Source organism: Scyliorhinus canicula, chromosome 20 (assembly GCF_902713615.1).
Source record: "Scyliorhinus canicula chromosome 20, sScyCan1.1, whole genome shotgun sequence".
Classification (NCBI taxonomy): Eukaryota; Metazoa; Chordata; class Chondrichthyes; order Carcharhiniformes; family Scyliorhinidae; genus Scyliorhinus; species Scyliorhinus canicula.
In genome coordinates this window covers 72487616-72508939 of record NC_052165.1, presented here as the reverse complement: position 1 = coordinate 72508939, position 21324 = coordinate 72487616, and the positions used below count along the sequence as shown (strand labels likewise).

Here is a 21324-nt window from a genome sequence, read left to right as displayed (position 1 = left end):
TCGGTTAAAAGAGTCTACATGTGTTCAATGCTTTTCTTCTGCTCATCGAAGTTACTCAAATCCGACACATTTGGAAGTTTTATTTGAAACTGGAGGAGCATTGTGTGAGCTGATGGGCTGACACAAGTTAGCTCTCAAGCATACTTTCAATGGAATTCCTAGAATGGTAAAACTGAGCTTAATGGCTCAAGAGGGAGTCGTTGCTAATGACATTGGGGAATTTGATGCAGCTCGCTGTTTACAAATCTGTTCAGAGCTGACTTTTCATGAGTTACGTCGTGAGCACTTGTGACAGTGGACAATATTGTAGTTAGGTCAGTGCACCCTGCATTGTCCGCAGTCCCATTACCCGCCTTGCTAATTCTCCCTGACGTATTGTCTGAATAAATCCTTATGGCAGACATCCTGTCGAATGGGAAGAAGCTTAAAGACAGAGTTGACCGTCTCTTCAAGTATTATTGTAAACGGACACCAGGCACTGCACAGTAGTCCGTACAGATCATGGGAACAAGTTGCTCCAGTTCCTGCGGCCTGTTATAAATCTTGAATTGGAACAGGTTGTCGCTGAAAAGCTTTAAACCCCCAACTTCTATTTTTAATTTGCTCCGACACCTGTGGAGTGGAAAGCAACTGTCAATGGACGAACACCCTTTTTGGAATTTCATTCCAGTGACTTGTGCTAATTCACTCAACCACTGATGTTGAATCGGAATTCTTTCACATTGGAGCGGCTGGCCGGAATTACTGACGTTACAGCAATGGGCTGGAATTCCCTGACTTTTAACGGAAGCTAGAAATATCCGGGGCAGGATTCTCCGGTCTCCCAGTTTTCCTTTGCTGCGTGCTGTTTGCTGGTGGCGGGATTCTATCCATCTGCCGCTTGTAAATGGGTGGCACAGTGGTTAGCACTGCTGCCTCACAGTGCCAGGAATCCCGATTCAATTCAGGCCTTTGGTAACTGTCTGAGTGGAGTTTGCACTTTCATCCCATGTCTGTGATTTCCTCAGGGTGTTCTGGTTTCGTCCCACAGTCCAAAGATGTGCAGGTTAGGTGGATTAGAAGTGGCCCGGTGGTGCAGTGGTTAGCACTGCCGCCTCACGGCACCAAGAACCCAGGTTAAATCCCATCTCCGGGTCACTGCCCATGTAGAGTTCTCCCCATGTCTGGGTGAGACTCACCCCCAAACCCCCAAAATGTGCAGGGTATGTGGATTGGCCACGCTAAATTGCCCCTTAATTGGAATTTTTGTTTTAAAATTGTTAGGTGGATTGGCCATAATCAATTGCCCCTTGGTGTCCAATAATGTGCAGATGAGGTGTATTGGCCATGTAGAATTTCCCCTTAAATATCTAAAGATGTGTAAGAGAGGTGGGATTATGGGTGTGTGTGTGGGTGGGCCTAGATAGAGTGCTCTTTCAGAGGGTTGGTACAGACCCGAAGGGCTGAATGGCCTCCTTCTGCGCTGTAGGAATTCTATGGCTCCCATTGAAACCACTCCAAGCTGCCAGGAAATCCATTGGTGGGTGTGCGTTGCCAGCGGGAAAAGTGAATCCTGACGACCGGAGAATTCTGGCCCTGATGTTTCTGTAGATGGCTAGAGTTCTTTGACTTTTTAAACTTCTAGCTAGAGTTACTTGGAATTCTGGCTAAAAGTCAAAACATTCCGATATTTTGATGGGAGCTCAGGTTCCCCAACGTTTTGACCACTGGTGGATTTCTGTGATATTTTACCGCCATGGGGGAGTTTTCTGCTTTCCACAGCTGTCGGAATTCCTTGCGGATTTTCTGGGAGCAGTAAATTATTGACATTTTGCTAGTTGGTCGGAAAGACCTGTCAGTTTAACTGTGAACGAGAATCCCCTGACATTTAGACAGTGGCCTGCAATTCGCAGGCATTTGTTTACTGGCTGGAATACCTAGCCATTTTAAACTGGTCATTCATCACCCCAAATGTTGCAACATTTTCTGAAGGGAGAACAAGTGTAGGTAGGTGAACTCTTACCCTGGCTCCCCAGCCCCGCCTCCCCTCCCACCATACTCAAAATGTCTGACCCGAACCTGTCCACTTGGATGAAATGGTCAAGGCTCACAGCTCCGTGTTCCTGATTATTCCTTGAACAGCTTATACTCTCACTGATAACTTACGAACATCAGTGCCCTACTCCCTTAGAGTTGAATCAATACTTACAAACTCTGTTCCTGCAGTGGTTAGCATTGTTGCTTCACAGGTCCAGGGTCCCAGGTTTGATTCCCGGCTTGGGTCACTGAAACCCACACAGATGCGGGGAGAACGTGCAGACTCCGCACTGAGTCTGCACGTTCTCCCCGTGTCTGCGTGGGTTCCTCCGGGTGCTTCGGTTTCCTCCCACAAGTCCCAAAAGACATGCTTCTTAGGTAATTTGGACATTCTGAATTCTCCCTCTGTGTACTCGAACAGGCGCCGTAGTGTGGCGACTGGGGGATTTTCACAGTAACTTCATTGCAATGTTAATGTAAGCCTACTTGTGACACTAATGAAGATTATTATTACTATGTACGGATGATCAATTCTGACCCCAGTTGTCTTGCGAGTTGCTGTCTCTTTCCCTAAACACGCACTTCTTAAAAATTGCACCCAGTGGCACTGGTTGCTGCAAATTCCTCCTGCCTTTGATGAAAACCCCTTTACATCTTGCAGCAATCCCATACCCTGGATTTGTGATCAGCCCATTAAAAATGAATGTGTTTCGGTGGGGACGATTCTGGCTTGCCAATTAACTTCAATGAAACCGTTTTTGGGATAATAATTAATTGGGGTAATAATAATTAATACAAAATAGAAGATGAATGTCCTTGCTTCGGATGTTGAAGTTGTTGCAGAAGGCTGTCCTCCCAGAATGCTGAGTGATCAAAACCACCAGCTGGATTGCTAACAAGGATCTTCTGGTTAAAGCATTCGGTCAGAACTCCCAGGCTGTAGAGTTTCCTCAGGGGTAATTATTACCCTGGGCCTTCACTCAAAAGAACAGCCTCAGGCTAGTTTGATTCTTAAGACTCGTGGTCTCACCTTCCCCCAGCCTCAACTTGATATTTAACTGGTTTCCAGACTCACCAGAATGTCCCCCAGTTTACTGAGGAAAAACAGAGTATCAGAGAAGCAGCAGAAACAAGATTTTAGAGAGGACTGTTAACCTTTCAGGGAGAGAAACTCTGTCTTCAGGAAGTAAACACTCAAAGGCTGGAGAGGAAAGCTGGCTGGATCCATTTCCTGGAGAGAGCTCTAGCCGAGATGTTGATCTCCTGCAGGGTTTTCAACACTGAAACTAAGATCAAACCTTCCTAGCGGTGCATAACATTCCAGAATGGTCAGCACCAATCAGCATTGAGTATCAGCTAATGCCCGGCAATTTGAAACAGCCCATTGGCCGCCAGCCAAGTCCATCAAGAGGTATCATCACCGATGTCAGATCAAACAGCACATCCAGTTTGTGCTGTGATAAATGCAGAATTTTAAAATCTATTTTATTATATCTCTGTTGCAGTCATGTTATTAAAAGAACTTGGGTTAAGGTATCCAGGTTATATGTATGCTAAAGCTGTGTTTTCGGGATTCACAGCCAGGCAGGCTACGATGTCACTCATGGGAGGGGTTGGGCCTGTTTTTAACTTTGTTTTTCAGCCCTGCCCTGTGTCTGTTTTTAGTTTTATTTTTTGCCCTGCCCGGTGTCTGTTTTTAAGCTTCATTTTCGAGTTCTGCTCTGGATTCTGAGGAAAGGAGTTGTGTTGCTCAGACTGACTTCTAAAAACTCCTCTCCAAGGTCTTTGTGAATAAATCTGTAAGCCACTAACTTTTATTAATAAGTGGCATTTGACCTGTATGTGGAATTTTCTTAATTGGAATTTTTGAAGTAGGTGGAAAATTCAGCTCAAATACCTTTTCTTTCTAAGAACATAGAACATACAGTGCAGAAGGAGGCGATTTGGCCCATCATGTCTGCACCGACCTACTTAAGCCCTCACTTCCACCCTACCCCCGTAACCCAATAACCCCCTCCGAACCCTTTTGGACACTAAGGGCAATTTTTAGGATGGCCAATCCACCCAACCTGCACGTCTTTGGACTGTGGGAGGAAACCGGGGCACCCGGAGGAAACCCACGCACACATGGGGAGAAAGTGCAGACTTCGCACAGACAGTGACCCAGTGGGGAATCGAACCTGGGATCCTGGTGCTGTGAAGCCACAGTGCTAATCACTTGTGCTACTGTGCTGCCCACTATTACCTGTTAATTGGAAAGCTGTTTTTATTTTTGCTCAAACATTAATGGGGTTAGTAATAAAGTTTGCTTTGATATGAAAGATCACTTGTCAGTGGAATCACTCCTGGAGTGACTTAGCCTTTCCTCACCATTTACAAATTAAAACCTTTTGGGAGTTACCCATTAGGTTTCCGAATATAAATTGGGGTGATAGTCCTGCTATGGTGCAGCAATGCCTGGAGAGGAGAAATTAAATTGATTTTTATTCCAATTAAGGGCCAATTTTGTGTGGTCAATCCACCTACCCTGCATATCTTTGTGGGGGTGAGACCCACGTGGACACAGGGAGAACATGCAAACTCCACATGGACAGTGATCCGGAACTGGGATCTAACCAGGGTCCTCGGCACTGTGAGGCAGCAGAGCCAACCACTGCGCCACCATGTGGCCCTTGACAAATGAAATCTTGATGTGTGAGCCCCGCCAATCATTCCCTTATTGTCCGCCGAAAAATGAATGGTGACGGGTTTTCCCTGAAGACCATCCCGATGGACTCACAAGGTCAGAGAATCAGAATTTACAGTGCAGAAGCAGGCCATTCGGCCCTTGGAAAGAGCACCCTACCTTAGCCCACAACTCCACCCTATCCCCACAACTCCACTCTGCCCCCGTAACCACAGCTAACCTTTTTTGGACACTAAGAGCAATTTAGTATGGCCATTTCACCTAACCTGCACAGCTTTGGACTGTGGGAGGAAACCGGAGCACCCGGAGGAAACCCACGCAAACACGGGGGAGAACGTGCAGACTCCGCACAGGCAGTGACCCAAGCTGGGAATCGAACCTGGGACCCTGGAGCTGTGAAGCAACAGTGCTTACCACTGTGCTACCGTGCTTCCCAAATGAGTCAAAAAGAGTTTGGATGAAGAAGGACTTTCAGTTTATTGTTACACTTAACTAGACCAGCGGTCCGATCGTCCTCGCTGATACCAAGCACATTTGCTATTAATTAGCAGACATCTGCCAATTTTTACATCCATACCTTTTCTCCAGTGAACTGCTGTGCACTTAGCTTATAAAAACCCTCTTTCATCATACCTGGGAAATAACGGCAGGCAAAGCCACGTTGATTGATAACCTTCCGCGACACAATTGTACATTTGTTATGCTTCGTTTGTATGAAAGGAAATGGAAATGATGTGGGCGATTCTGATGAGCACTGAGGCCTTTCTGTTACACATACTATTGGGGAGCTAGGTAAGGATTAGCACTAATGTGTTTATAACTCGGCAATATGTTTTATTACTTTGAGCTGTGCTGCCTATCTCCTGTCCCAAGTCGTGCATCAAGTTTCTTTTGTAAAAGGTGACCCATATGAATGTCTTCAGAATGAATGCCTATTGTTTCGCCACTGTGGGCCCCAGAACCAGGTGCATTCCAGCTTGACTTGACGACACTCACCAGGTTTCTCCTTAAAATGCCACTTTCACCCAATCTTGCACTCCATCTGTCAGCATCTATTACGCACCCTGGCGCACACGATGATAAACAGATCCCCACAATGAATCCCAGCAGGGGAACAGCGGACCAAATGCCCTGAGGAGCTAAAGAGTTTTGTTTTGCTTGTGCTTTTCCACAGACTGGAGACGGTGGAGAATTGTTCTTTAAAAATGCCCAGCTGAGGCACACGGGCAAATACACCTGCACAGCCCAGACCATCGTCGACAGCACGTCCGCCTCCGCAGACCTGATTGTCAGAGGTAGGAACATATTGAGGGCTCTCTGAAGGAATGCTGAATAAATGAGCAAGACAGGAATGCAAAGAAATCCATTTTAATCACTGAATTTTTAAAAAAGGGAATACGTTGCCTTAATTCGAAGCTGGTATATTGGGGCGAATTTTGAAACATTTATACCAATAGAAACGGATCGCCACAAGGGTAGTTTAAAAAATGGGTTCCTGTAAACTCTTAATTCTTCTGCTGTGATGCATCATTTGTTGAGGTTACTGCATGTTTTGGTGACATTTCACTATCACCCAAGCAAACAGTGAAAGGAAAGCCATAATGCCAGCGACCCCTCCCCCCAGCAGCTGATCTAAAGACCCTATTCTATGATCCCAGTGGATTACTCTCATGACCCCAACAGTTGATCCCAAGATCGTACACCAGTATGGCACCCAAACCAGGTCCCATCACCTCTCATGCTGCACTGCCTTGACTAACTTGATTGTCACAAGTAATTCTCCCTGATTGCTGCCTCAGTTTAAGTCTGCTGATCTTTAAAAACAGCAGTTGAATGTAGAGCTGCAGCATTATTGCAAATACAGTTGTGGGAAATGGCTTGCTCTCTGGTAAGTGTTATCATTGCTGTGCGACTGTACAGCAATTGGTTTTATTGCTGTGTGAGAAACTTGCTGAAAGTTTTGGAATGAGTGTGTTTGGCTCAATTCATGATCAAACCTTTATGATAGATGTCAGCTTAAGGCATGAATTGAAACAGGTTGGGCTGGACTTTCATCCCAGAGGTGGATATCTGGTGTCAGGAGATTTCCTTGCCCAGCGTGCCAGCCTTGGATGGAAGTTCCGGCAAAGGTGGGATTTTTCTTCCAGTGTAAGGGAGTGGGGAGGGAGGGGTATGGACAGCAGCAAAGTGGATTTGGGCCCACCATTCCCAGCTCATTTCAGGGACAGCCACTGGAGCTCCCGGGTGTGAAGATGGTCTGTTTACAAGGTGCATCTTGGTGCTCTAGCACCTTGCCCCAGTTAAAATACGAAGAATAAAACAGAAAAAAGCCCTCAACCCATCCTCCCTCCAACATATTCCCTGTGCCAACTCATACCCACCTGAGCCAACTCATACCCACTTACAGCCAATGGCCCTCATGTGCGCCCCCCCCTCCCCTATAATCCACCTAGTTTCTCCACCTACCACCAATGGCCACTTGGACCTTCCATCTATGGCCCTCCACCCTCCCCTGCTGGCCATTCATACTCTTCCTGCCACGGGCAGCACGGTGGCGCAGTGGGTTAGCACTGCGGCCTCACGGTGCCGAGGTCCCAGATTTGATCCCAGCTCTGGGTCACTGTCCATGTGGAGTTTGCACATTCTCCCCGTGTTTGCGTGGGTTTCACCCCCACAACCCAAAGATGTGCAGGGTAGGTGGATCGGCCATGCCAAATTGACACTTAATCGAAAAAAATGATTGGGTACTCTAAATTTTTTTTAAAAATACTCTTCCTGCCATACTATTCCCCTCCACCCACTCCAAAAGATCATCCATTGCCTTCTGTACCAACCTATGATCCTACACCCTGCTCAAATGGCCATTCAAACCCTTTGTTCCAACCTATGCCCCTTCACCCCTTCACCCATACCAGTGGCTATTCATTCCCTTCATGCCAAAGTAGGCCACCCACACAACCTCAATGATATTCATGCCAACATATGCCCCTTCACACTCTCTCAATGGACTCCAAACAGAAAGCACTTGATTCCTCTTTGTCTTGTGTAAATATACATTGAATAATTGAGAATTAAATCTAAGAGAAAATGTTGTCAATTGAAGAATATTTTAACTTGGGCCCTGCTGTTTCAACAGACTAATTAATGGATGACTAGGCCCTCAGCCAAGAATACATAATGAGGCGTACTGATAAACCGATTTCTCTCAAGTCTATTTTTCAATTTCTATTGATACTTTAAAGGGCTGGATGAATGACACTTTCATAAGGCTGTAATAATCAGAGTTTTTAAAATGAAGAATTAATAAATTTTTCAAATATTTTTTCACATATGACATTACTATATGGCGCATTGGTTCTATACAGAGTGTGTAATGGATAAATGGGTATTGAAGGACCACAGGTTGGCATGAAGATTATGAGGGGCCATTGTGTTGGGTGCAGTGGCATAGGCCGACATGTAGGGTATGAACAGCCATGTGGGGTGGGTGGAGGGGCGTGTGTTGGCACGTAGGATATGGCTGGCATTGGGGGTGGGTGGAAATGCATGGGTAAGACCTTTAGAACTTAAGGTTCCCTCATCCAGTCTATGTTTCAACCTCTGAGAGGCCATGAACCACAACCCATTGAAAAGCTGGAGCGATTCCACATAAATCACAAGGGCCTACCCCTGTAATGGAGCCAGCCAGGTCGGGAATGCAAGATGCGGGCTCAAGACACACACAAGCCCACACCCTTGTCCTGTGCTGATGAAAATTGGGTGAGGGTGGATCCTGGGAACAGGGCAGGGAGTCCGGAATTAGGTCCCATCTCCCATATTTAAAGGTTCAACCTCTGCAAAAATCCATCCCAGTGTACTCAACTGATATTTCAGGTGTATTGCTGAAAGAAATTGTGAATATTCTGGTCATTATTCAGCTCAAAGCTGCACTGCCATTTGGTTTAAAAACTGAATTAATCCTTAAACCTCTGGCATACTTCTTAGTCTCTGAATTGGGTCAAACGATATGGGATTGAAGTAAACACCAATATTACATTGATAAACAGGGCTTGGTTCAACTGCTCACCCAGTTGACCATTTACTGCTCAATTCTTGCTCTATTCAGTTAATTTTTTTAATGCAATTTCAAATTCACTTTGTTTCTCTAAAGTTCAAAATGCCTAATTAAAGGTTTCTCTCCTCGTGTGTATATTTGGTAATATAAGACTTTCATTGGCTGAGTGCCGGGTTTTGAAGCTTTGATTGTAATGAGTGCCATTATTGGAACACCGAGGTGGGAATGCCAATCCCTGAAATGGGAATTGTCTCCCAGTCACAGAGAATCGGACACAGATGAGTGCAGTCAAAGCATTCTCAACAAGCAGGCTGTGCCTGGCTACATGAAATCTGTTTCATTGCTGTGAGTTAAGATATCAAAATTATGTTTATTTAAAGACCGGTTTGTTGGTGAGGCCTTTGGAGTATTGCCTGTGAGAATCCAGTGGATGACTACGATGGGGCGGCACGGTGGCACAGTGGTTAGCACTGCTGCCTCACAGCCCAAGGAACCCGGGTTCAATTCTGACATTAGGTGACTGTCTGTGTGGCGTTTACACATTCTCCCTCTGTGTCTGCGTGAATTTCCTCCAGGTGCACTGCTTTCCTCCCACAGTCCAAAGATGTGTCTGTTAGGTGGATTGGCCATGCTAAATTGCCCCTTAGTATCTAAAGGTTAGGTAGGGTTACGGGAATAGGGCTGGGGATTGGGCCTAGGTAGAGTGCACTTTCGAAGGGTCAGTGCCGACCTGAGGGGCTGAATGGCCGCCTTTTGCAGTGTAGAGATTCTGTGATTTGATGTTGAAACGATGTCACAAAGATGTATTTCCATTATTTTAGAGTCCTGCATTACAGTCCCTACGCTTTTACCTCACACAACTTGAGTGGCTGATAAGTAATACAATATATGCAATGTAGTGGCACCCAAACTACCAAATACCATCTTGCATCTGTGAGGCCACCCTGGGGAAACTAATCGTCTTCCCTCTGTTGCATTTCATTTCTTTCATTGATGCGAGGGGAAAATTCGTGAAGGCCAGCAATAATGAAAACCCATGGTCAGATCCAAGATGGCAGTCCTGACTAGTGCCATTGGCAGCAACTGTTCAACTTTGTCATTCCTAACATCCAGTTACAGTGTGGGTTACGAAGAGGGATTGGTGCTTCCAAAAGCACTCGCATCTGGTTTTCCTCCTTTAACTGTGTTCTTTGTCATTGGATGCAATTCTGTAAACTAAGAAAGATGTTTTGTTGGCTTTGTACCAGATGCAACATAGCAGCTAACTGTGAGAAAGCTACTGTTCAAATAAGAAAATTAATACTTTTTTGAGCATGTTGACAGATCCAAAGTTTGATATAAATAACAGATGGGTAATATGAGGAGAATGTAACAGAACTAGGAGTTTGTTGGTAACTACAGGACCACCCCATAAACGATAGCTCAACATTTTTGTTTGTTTGGTGGTACAGAACTTGAGTATTGCTTTAAATAAAGATATTTTGTCGAAGCTTTTCATCTCGTACTCATCAGGGTAATCACAAGAATAAATTGTCAGGAGATACAGTAACTTTATACTATATGGAAGCAACACATGGACTTCCAGTAGCGGCCATGTCCGGATAGGTCGCGCACACAGCAGCTCCCGCCGAGATCGGACATTTGGGCCCTTTAACGGAGCTGTAGCGGCACTTCGGCGCTGATTCCCGGCGTGGCAAGAGACGCTGGAAAGGCTTCCCTCACTGCTGTATGGAGGGGACCAGGAGTGGGGCCATGAAGAGAGCAATTGCGGGGAAGCGAGGGGAACGGGTCCGAGAAGACAAAATGGCGGCCGGCACGGACCAAGCAGCATGGGCCCAGTGGTCGCGGGAGCAGCAGGAGTTCCTAAGAAGCTGCTTCGCAGGGCTGAAGACGGAGATGGTGGCCCCTATATAGGCCTCTATGGAAAGGATGGTGGAGACTCAGAAGGTCCAGGAGAAGGCGATCAAAGAGGTGGAGAGAAAGGTATCTGACAACGAGGATGAGATCCTGGGCCTGGCAGTCAGGGTGGAGGCCCTGCACAAGAGATGGCAGGAGAGACTGGATGACCTCAAAAATAGTTCAAGGAGACAAAATCCTGCGGAGGGGGCAGACGCGAGTGCTTGTGACCACAATGCTGGAGACGCTGATGGGCGCGGGGGCCTTCGCGCGGCCCTTGGAACTGGATGAGGCGCACAGAGTCCTCGCGAGGAAGCCGAGGGCGAACGAACCACTGAGGGCGATGGTGGTATGGTTCCACCGCTTCACAGACAGGGAGCTTGTCTTGCGTTGGGCAAAGAAGGAGCGGAGCAGTAAGTGGGAGAACTGTGAGATTCGTATATACCAGGGCCTAGGATCAGAATTGGCTAAGAGGCGTGTGAGATTCAACCGGGCTAAGGCGGTCCTCCATAACAAAGGGGTGATATTCGGGCTGCTGCATCCGACGAGGCTTTGGGTAACGTACCAGGACAGGCACCACTATTTCGATACGCCGGACGAGGCGTGGACATTTATTAAGCATGAAAAGCTGGACTCGAGCTAAAGGACAGCTGCATGTGGGTGAAACGCCCTGGTGGGGATGTGTAACCGAGTGTTGGCCTAATGTAAGATTGGTAGTAGAATTTAAGTTTTTCGCTTTCATTTTGTGTTTTTCTTTGCAGGGGGCGGGTTAACTCCCGGGGTGTGTCTCTTGTTTCATGGGAAGAATGTGAATGGCTCTCGCTCTCTTACCCTGTGGGGGAGGGGAGGTTGGGGGCCCGAAGGTGGAGACAACAGGAAGATTGGGGATAGAGGCGGGAGCGGCCAGGGTCAGCATGGGTCAGCTGACTCACAGAAGCGTAATGGGGGGGAAAATCAGTGTTAAGCGGGTGCTTGACATTTGGGATTGGGGGGCTGGGGTGGGGGGGGTGCGGGGGGGGGGGGGGATGGGGCGCTGCTTTGCTGACAGAAGGGGAGCCAACTTTTGGGAACAGATGGAGAGTCGGGTTGGGGGGCCTCCGGCGGGAGGGCTTGAGCGAGCCGGGAGGGGGGGGGGGGGGGGGGGGCGCAGGCACGTGGCTGGCTGAAAAAGGGGGGTGGCTAGTCGGTGGGGGGTGGGGTTAACCCCCCCGTCCAGGCTGATCACATGGAATGTAAGGGGTCTGAACGGGCCGGTCAAGAGGGCCTGTGTGTTCGTGCACTTAAAGGGATTAAAGGCAGACGTGGCCATGCTACAGGAGACGCATTTAAAACTCACTGACCAAACGAGGTTGAGGAGGGGATGAGTGGGACAGGTGTTCCATTCAGGGCTAGACTCTAAGACCAGAGGGGTGGCAATTCTGGTGAGTAAAGGGGTGGCATTCGAGGCAGGGAACATTGTGGCGGACAAGGGTGGGGCAGGTACATAATGGTGAATGGCAAGCTGCAGGGGGCCCGGGTGGTGTTAATGAACGTCTATGCCCCGAACTGGGACGACGTGGAATTCATGAGGCGCATGCTAGGTAAAATCCCGGACTTGGAGTCAAGTAATTTGATAATGGGGGGTGGGGGATTTCAACACAGTGCTGGATCCGGCATTGGACCGGCCTAAGTCCAGGTCGGGAAAGAGACCGGCGGCGGCCAAGGCCCTGAGGGAGTTCATGGATCAGATGGGGGGGGGGGGGGGGGGGGGGGCGTGGACCCATGGAGAGTCACGTGGCCAAGGGCAAAGGTGTTCTCTTTTTTTCTCCCAAGTTAACGAAGTCTACTCTCGGATTGACTTTTTTGTGTTGAGCAGAGCGTTAATCCCAAGGGTGGAGGGGGTCGAGTATTCGGCCATTGCGGTCTCAGACCATGCCCTGCACTGGGTGAACTTGCGACTAGGTGGGGAGGGAGAGCAGCGCCCTCTCTGGAGATTGGATATGGGACTGCTAGCGGATGAAGAGGTGTGTGGGCGGAAAAGGAGGAGCATCCAAAACTACGTGACAACAAACGATACAGGGGAGATAACAGCTACAACGGTCTGGGAGGCCATGAAGGCAGTTATTGGAGGGGAGTTAATTACCATTAGGTCCCATAGAGAGAAGAGAGAGAGGGAGAGGCTGGTGGGTGAGAGACTCAGAGTAGACAGGAAGTAGGTGGAGACCCCCGAGGAAGGGCTGCTAAAGGAGCGCCGGAGACTGCAGGCGGTTCGATCTGCTGACCACTGGAAAGGCGGAGACACAGCTGAGGAACGTGAAAGGGGCAGTCTATGAGTATGGGGAGAAAGCAAGTAGGATGCTGGCGTACCAACTTCGCTGGAGAGAGGCGGCCAGGGAAATTGGGGGAGTTAGGGATAAGGCGGGTAACACGGTCTTGGGCCCAGAGAGGATCAACAAAGCCTTCAAGGAGTTTTATTGTAAACTGTACGAGTCAGAGCCCCCGGTGGGAGGGGAAGGGATGAAGCAATTTATGGACCAATTGAGGTTCCCAAGGATGGACGAGGATCTGGTGGAGGGACTGGGAGCCCCGATTGAGTTGAAGGAGATAGTTAAGGGCCTGGATAGTATGCAGTCGGGCAAGGTCCTGGGACCGGATGGCTACCCTGTAGAATTCTACAAGAAAGACTCGGAGCTGCTGAGCCCACTCCTGCTAAGAACCTTTAACGAGGCTAAGGAGAGGGGAACCCTCCCCCTTACGATGTCGCGGGCTTCGATCTCGCTCATCCTCAAGGGGGGAAGGATTCGCTTCAATGTGGGTCCTACAGGCCGATATCGCTCCTGAACGTGGATGCCAAACTGCTGGCTAAAATTTTGGCGACTAGAATAGAGGACTGTGTCCCGGGAGTAATTGATGAGGATCAGGCGGGTTTCGTCAAGGGCAGGCAATTGAACACAAATGTGAGGAGGCTCCTAAACATTATCATGATGCCCTCAGAAGGAGGGGATGCAGAAATAGTGGCTGCAATGGATGCAGAGAAAGCCTTTGACCGGGTGGAATGGGAGTACCTGTGGGAAGCGTTAGGTAGGTTTGGATTTGGTGAGGGATTCATAGGGTGGGTCAAGCTACTGTATCAGGCCCCCGTAGCAAGTGTATCCATGAACCGGCTGAGGTTGGAGTATTTTAGGCTGCACCGAGAGACGAGGTAGGGGTGTCCCCTATCCCCACTACTATTTGCCCTGGCAATTGAGCCGTTGGCTATAGCGCTGAGGACTTCAAGGAACTGGAGGGGGCTGGTCCGGATTGGGGGGGGGGGAGTACCGGGTTTCGCTCTACGCCAATTACCTTCTATTGTATATTTTGATCCTGCTGGAGGGGATAGGGGAGGTCATGCGGATCCTAAGGGACTTTGGGAGCTTCTCGGGGTACAGGTTGAACGTGGGGAAAAGTGAGCTGTTTGTAATCCACGCTAGGGGTCAGGAGGAGAGACTGAGAGAGCTCCCGCTCAAGATGGTGGAGAGGAGCTTTCATTACCTGGTATACAGGTGGCTAGGAATTGGAATGCCCTACACAGGCTCAATCTATCTTGGCTTGTAGGGCAGATGGAGGGAGACTTTAAAAGGTGGGACATGCTCCCGCTTTCCCTGGATAGATTGGTGCAGACCGTAAAAATGACGGTCCTCCCCAGATTCCTATTCGTTTTCCAGTGCCTTCCCATCTTCCTCCCCAAATCCTTCTTCAAGCAGGTGAACAGGATTATCACGGGATTTGCGTTGGCAAACAAGACCCCGCGGGTTAAAAGACTGTTTTTGGAGCGCAGTCGGTGGGAGGCGGGGGGGGGAGGGTTGGCGCTACCAAACTTCTGTAGTTACTACTGGGCGGCTAATGTAGCCATGATTAGGAAATGGGTAATGGTGGACGGGTCGGTGTGGGGACGGCTTGAGGCGGTGTCATGCAAACGCACCAGCCTAGGGGTGTTAGTAACGGCACCGCTGCTGTTCTTGCTGGCACGATACACCACAAGCCCGGTGGTGACGGTCGCACTGAGGGTCTGGTGTCAGTGGAGAAGGCACAGGAAGGAGGAGGGGGCCTCAGTTTGGACCCCGATATGGAATAATCATAGATTTGTTCCGGCAGATACACAGGGGGGAGTTTCAAAGCTGGCACAGGGCAGGCATTAGAAGAATGGGGGACCTGTTCATAGATGGGACTTTCCCTAGCTTGAAGGCGCTGGAGGAGAAATTCAGCCTGCCCCCTGGAAACACCTTCAGATAGCTCCAAGTCCGCGACTTTCTCAAAACACAGGTGGGGACATTTCCGTTGCTACCCCCTCGTAGGATACAGGACAGGGTGGTGTCTGGCATCTGGGTACGGGAGGGGAAGGTGTCGGACATCTACCAAGAACTGCAGGAGGTGGAGGAAGCCCCAGTGGAGGAACTGAAGGGCAAGTGGGAGGAGAAGCTGGGTGGGGAGCTGGATGAGGGCCTGTGGGCCCTATGTAGGGTAAATTCCTCCTCATCATGTGCCAGGCTCAGCTTAATTCAGTTTAAGGTGGTACATTGGGCACACATGACGACGGCGAGAATGAGCAAATTCTTTGGGGTGGAGGACAGCTATGTGAGATGTTCAGGGAGTCCAGCGAACCATGTCCATATGTTCTGGGCATGCCCGGCGCTTAAAAAATTCTGGCAGGGCTTTGCGAAGGCTATGTCCAGAATCTTGGACACGCAGGTGAAGCCGAGTCCAGAGATAGAGATATTTGGGATGTCAATGGATCCGGGAATGCAGGAAGCGAAAGAGGCCGACGTTCTGGCCTTTGCCTCCCTGGTAGCCCGGAGACGTATCTTGTTAATGTGGAGAGATGCAAAACCCCCGAGTGTGGAGACCTGTGTTAGTGACATGGCTGGGTTTCTCAGCCTGGAGCAAATAAAGTTTTCCTTGAGAGGGTCCTTACTGGGGTTCTCCCGGCGGCGACAGCCATTCCTTGACTTTCTAGGAGAGCGTTAAAATGTCAGCAGCAGCGGCAATCTGGCGGGGTGGGGGGTGGTTAGGTGGGGAACTGTTCACTTAATGTATATTCTCTTTTTGTATAATGATAATAGTCACCGAGTTTTATTAAATATTCTTTTTTTTACTTTTTTGTTATTGGTTATGCAAAAACTCTGTTTGAAAAAAGCTTCAATAAAAATAAATTTTAAAAAAAAACTTTTTTAAAAAATGGAAGCAACACATGTCAATTCCTGGAAACAGAAAACCAGTCAGCTGGGTTAAACCCCCTCAGATCTTTGATCTGCAAGCCATTTATTCATATCTCTTTGATATTGATTTTATGAGGTTGTGATTGACAGCTTCTACACACTTCAGGCTGTCAGTATTGTTCCATTCATCTCCCGTCATGGTTGAAGTGGTCAGCTGTGTAACTGATTGCAATGTTTATAAACATCAGGCTTTGATTGACAGCTCCTGGACCACTTCAAAGAAGGTTGCGTGCTTTCTCTTAGTTTCACTGCTGATTACTTCAAAGTCACTCAAGCATGGAGGGAGATGAATGGAGCAATGCTGACAGCAGTATGTGTAAGCTGTCAATCACAGCCTAGTACAATCAATATCAAAGAGAAATTAATGAATGGCTTGGAGATCAAAGATCTGAGGGGGTTTAAACCCAGCTGACTGTTTCTTTCCAGGAATTGACAGGTTCTGCTTCCAGTGCCCAAGCCAGCAGACGTATTGTAAGGTGAGTTTTAATGCAATGATTATTTTTCACTGCTTCTGTCTGGACTGCTCTCTAGCTTCCAGACAGGGATCTCTGTTCTGTGGGGTCTCTGGGGGTCTCTTTATTTAGAGGGTCTCCGAGGAGAGGGGGGTGGGTAGGGGGGGGTGGGGGGGAAATCTGAGCAAGAGGTGAAGCTAGCTGTTTCATGCTGCTACTAAGTAATAGCAACACAAATGGTATTCACCCCTGACAGGATGTTGCCATCGAGCCAAAAAATGTGTGATGACGGGTATGTAGGCCGTTGATCTCAGACTGGCAGATCATATCAAACAGCATATCCTAGATGCTGTTTGCAATGGGTAAGGTACAAACCATATCCAACCAGCCCATGCTTGGCAAACTCAAAACACAATGTTCAAATCCTCAGTATGCTAAGAGTTACGCTGACAGCCAATTTAAGATTATCTGTTGGGCTTGCAGTGTTGTGCATTTCCCTGTACTGGAGGCTTCCCATCCTAATACACGGGCCCTGTTCTTTGCAGACAGCAAGAACACTTACACATACTGCGTCTGTTTCAGCGAAACAAAATAAGTGATAGCCATCCACTGGTTCATTCTTCAAGGCAATGTCTTAATCAGAGTCAAGCTGCCTGGTTTAATATTTCAAACAGTGCTTGGCAATTAACTGTCAGTCACCATTAACTGGTACTTTCTCCATGGCAACACCTCTGCCAATCAGCACTCTATTCTCATTTACTTTAATACTGTTGTTTCACCTGACATTGGTATTCTTGTGATTGTCCTGATGAGTGCAAGATGAAAAGCTTCGACAAAATGTCTTTTTTGTTTGATATAAATTTAATGTTGATGATAAATCTAACAGAGATGTTTTTTGAACCAAGTAACTGGATGGCTTTTATGAATAGTTTCACCAAGGAGCAAGTCAGGTTGATGTAGCAGGTCTTATCTTATTGAACAAGGTCACATCTGTAACTTGTAGGAATGAGAAATGAAGAGGTGCAGACTTCTGAGTTTGGGAGTTGATATTGCGCCATTGCATTTAGTCTGGATCTGCCCTGGATATGATATTCACAGCAGGGGCTGGACACACATCTGGGATTTCAGGAGACAGAAGCAGAGTCTTCCCCTTGTGGGGGAGTCCAGGACCAGAGGACATCATCTCAGAGTAAGGGGCCACCCACTTAAGACAGAGATGGGGAGGAATTTCCTCTCTCAGAAGGTAGTGAATCTGTGGAATTCCTTATCATAGAATGGGTAGTTAAGCATGTTCAAGGCTGGGATAGATTTTTAATCACTATGGGATTCGAGGATTGTGGCAATAAGGCAGGAAAGCAGAGGATTATCAAATCCGATCAGCCATGATCTCATTGAATGGCAGAGCAGATCCGATCGGCTGAACAGCCTACTTCTTATATGTCTTATGGTCTTATAGTTTGGAACAAATTGGAAAGGATTTGCTTCGTGAATGGTCAAATGGAAACTTCAGTTTTTGCTTTGTTCTAGAGTTTAAAAAGAGAACGGTACTTTGCAGATTTGGCTCCAATTTTAACAGCAAATCTAATGAATGGAAGTGAGAGAATGTGTCCTTCCCTGGGCACGCTTGTCCATCATCTCGGGTATTTTATGTTTTAGCTTGAACTGCAAGGAATAGTTTGTCTTCAATTTAATTATTGCTGGTGATTGGCTACAATGATACAATCAGAAGAGAGAGGGACAATGTGGAACATCCGGGTCAAAGTGTGAGGACCAGCAAGAGGGGAACTCGGAGGCAATGTGAGGGAACTAGATTAGATACTTAATGAGTTAGAAAAACAGCACCTTGAGATACACCAAGGCAGCAAGATGCAAGTTCAAGGTTGTAAAATGATGTGGGATATCCTGAGGTTTATCTTTTCTTTTTGAAGAGCAAATTTCAGGCAAATGTCTTTGTACCTTTTTTGTAAACAGCAGCAATCTCATTGAGGTTGAGACTGCTGCTGTTGGTTGGTTGAGCCCCAAACACGGGATCCATTTTTAAAAACTGACATGTGCTGGGGGAAGATGAGAAAATAGGTTCAAGAGTGTTCTTCACCTTTGGGATTACACCTATATTTGTGTGTCAAATTCATGCACTTGTAAATCATGAGGAATTCTTTTGATGACTGCAATTAAATGAACCGGAAAGACTCCGTGATGGCCTAAAGCCTTAAGGTATATAGGATAGAAAATATTAAAGATGGCGTTGTTGAATTTTTGGGCGGGGTTTTCTGTTTCGCCCAGCCGCCCGTTTCGTGTCAGCGTGCCACTCGCTGGTGGCGGGATTCTCTGTTCCCACTGAAGACACCCAAAGCCGCTGAGAAACCCACGGGCGGGGGTGCGCTGCCAGCGGGAATGGAGAATCCCCACGGTCGGAGAATTCCTGCCTTAAGTTGTCAGCAAGGACTGGAGATTCGCAGCACCATCCAGGTTACCGGCCATGTTACAAATGCTATTGTCTTACAGTGGAGCAGGAGAAAGGAGGCTGGGGTTTACACTGGTAAAAAAGTGAATAAAGGCCTGAAGTCCGGATGTTCTTTACACCGAGAGCGATCAACACTTGGGCCACTGAAAATCCAGATGTTGTCCAGTCGTGCAGGGTGTAAATTTGACTGGCGATCTCGGAAGGGCTCAACCTCATATAACGTGCCTTGGTGACTTAGGGGCCTGTAAAGTTTATGCCATAAAACAACACGGATCTGTTGCTATATTGAAAAGGAACCTTCCTCTATAACTCGATGGCTTAATTATCGTGGATATATTTTCCACTCCTTTTTCAGACCAGTTACACTTTGCTTCTGTCCGCAGGTTGTTGGGGTTTGGTTCCATAGCCCTCGGCTGCTCTCTGGTACCTGATCCAAATGTCCATTGTTATGAGTCTGGACAGTGTGTGTCTATGGGATATTCAACCCAATGAGGCATCACCTTTGGGCAGCCGTTAGGCTGTGCTACTGTTGGGCAGCACGGTAGCACAAGTGGATAGCAGTGTGGGTTCACAGCGCCAGGATCCCAGGTTCGATTCCCCGTTGGGTCACTGTCTGTGCGGAGTCTGCACGTTCTCCCCTTGTCTGCGTGGGTTTCCTCCGGGTGCTCTGGTTTCCTCCCACAGTCCAAAGACGTGCAGGTAGGTGGATTGGCCATGCTAAATTGCCCCAAGTGACCCAAAAGGTTAGGAGGGGTATTGGATTACGGGGATAGGGTGGAAGTGAGGGCTTAAGTGGGTCGGTGCGGACTCGATGGGCTGAATGGCCTCATCCTGCACTGTATGTTCTATGTTCTTGGGTTTCTGTCTCACCACCAAGCTTACCCATTTCCTCAAGTCACACCCAGAGATTTATTCTTTCAGTGGAGATAGTTGGATGGCGATCAGGACAGGGAAGTCTGGCTGAATTTTCTTGAGCTTATCTGAGAGTGCTGAGGTCGAATAGCACGACAACTTCCTCACATCAGTGAATGCAGCATAGACAGGGACATCCACTCATTGTCTTAATTAATCGAGCCATTGGTGGTGGGGGGAGCGTCACTATGGTTTTTTAAAATAAATGTGAAAATATGTAGTGCAAGCTGATACGTGGAACTCGGGAGGCCCCAGCTTAGATATCATATAGTTTACTGTGGGTTTGAAGAAATCCTTTCAAAGAGTTGCCGCACACCAGGTTTATTTTTACACTTCTGTTAAATGGCATGTGGCAAGTCGACTTTACTGCCGAAAGGTGTCCAACCCTGCTCTATTCCCATGTAGAGAAGCAAAGGTCAGAGGTCCTTGAAGGTCGCCCAGAAGCTGATTATTATTGTTAGTGCCCTGGCCACATCCTGGTAACCACTTGGGTAGAATAAGCTGCAGTCACAAGCGAGCAGCCATTTCCTTTTGTAAACGCTGAACCAGCAGAAGGCAAAGCTCAGTTTCCCTTCTCCCGTTTTAATGATTTATCACTGAGAAACGGTGGAACAACAAGCGTTCTCAACTTCAACCGAAGAAAGTGGATTTGTGCGAGATTAAACATACACTGAAGGCAGAATTTATAGCAGCCAAAATTGAACATTTGCACAAAATTTAATTCGGCGACACGATTATTGGGCATTGCACTGAAAGGAGATTTTTTTAAAAACAAATGGAAAGATATTCCTTTCGACTTCCGTTGAAAGCCAGGAGCATACCTCATGCATTTTATAACGTGTTACTTTAACAGCAATGTGGAGAGGAGGGATTTGGACCCAGACTAGTTACTTAAATCCATCTTTCAACTGTTGTCCAATTGGAAATTATATTTTGCGTTAAATAAAGTGGCAAAATATACAGTAATAAACTTTATATTGTGCACAAGGGACTCAATTCTAAAGCAGAGGACAACCAAACCATATTAAGGTCTGTAGGCCTGGTGACCCAGGGGCTGCAGTGGGTCTCAGCTTCCCTGTGGAGAAGTTAGTCAGTGCTCCTCCTCCTCACATCTAACCAGTTAATGACACCAGGAACACTCTTGTGAGGGCGCTAGGCGAGCAGAAAATTACAGCGCCGGAATAGCAAGGAATGAAATGAAAATGAAATGAAAATCGCTTATTGTCACGAATAGGCTTCAATGGTTACTGTGAAAAGCCCCTAGTCGCCACATTCCGGCACCTGTCCGGGGAGGCTGGTACGGGAATCGAACCGTGCTGCTGGCCTGCCTTGGTCTGCTTTAAACGCCAGCGATTTAGCCCAGTGTGCTAAGCCAGCACCAGAATGCGGGGTAGCAGTGAGCCAAGATTTGACTTGGTCCTTAAACCCGTTTAGAATTTTGGGAGACTGGACGGTCAGGAGCCCCACATACAGTTGGGTCCTGGGCAAAAGCCAGTAAGAGCAGAAGAAATCGTGACGGGCCACGATTGCAACAAATGAGGACAATATTTGTTACGACTTTTAAATGATATTCCCTATGATGTCACCACTTTTTATTCCCCACCAGTGAG

At 47.7% G+C, this 21324-nt stretch overlaps 1 protein-coding gene across 12 annotated transcripts in view; it reads left to right on the top strand.

The window, feature by feature from the left end:
- Window positions 1-21324, top strand: part of cntn1b (contactin 1b) — a 903199-nt gene that overhangs the window by 506974 nt on the left and 374901 nt on the right. For all 12 annotated transcript variants that reach the window (XM_038780269.1, XM_038780265.1, XM_038780278.1 and 9 more), the window contains one exon: window positions 5877-5997. In XM_038780269.1, the coding sequence (XP_038636197.1) occupies window positions 5877-5997 (121 nt within the window). The remainder of the gene's footprint in view (window positions 1-5876; window positions 5998-21324) is intronic.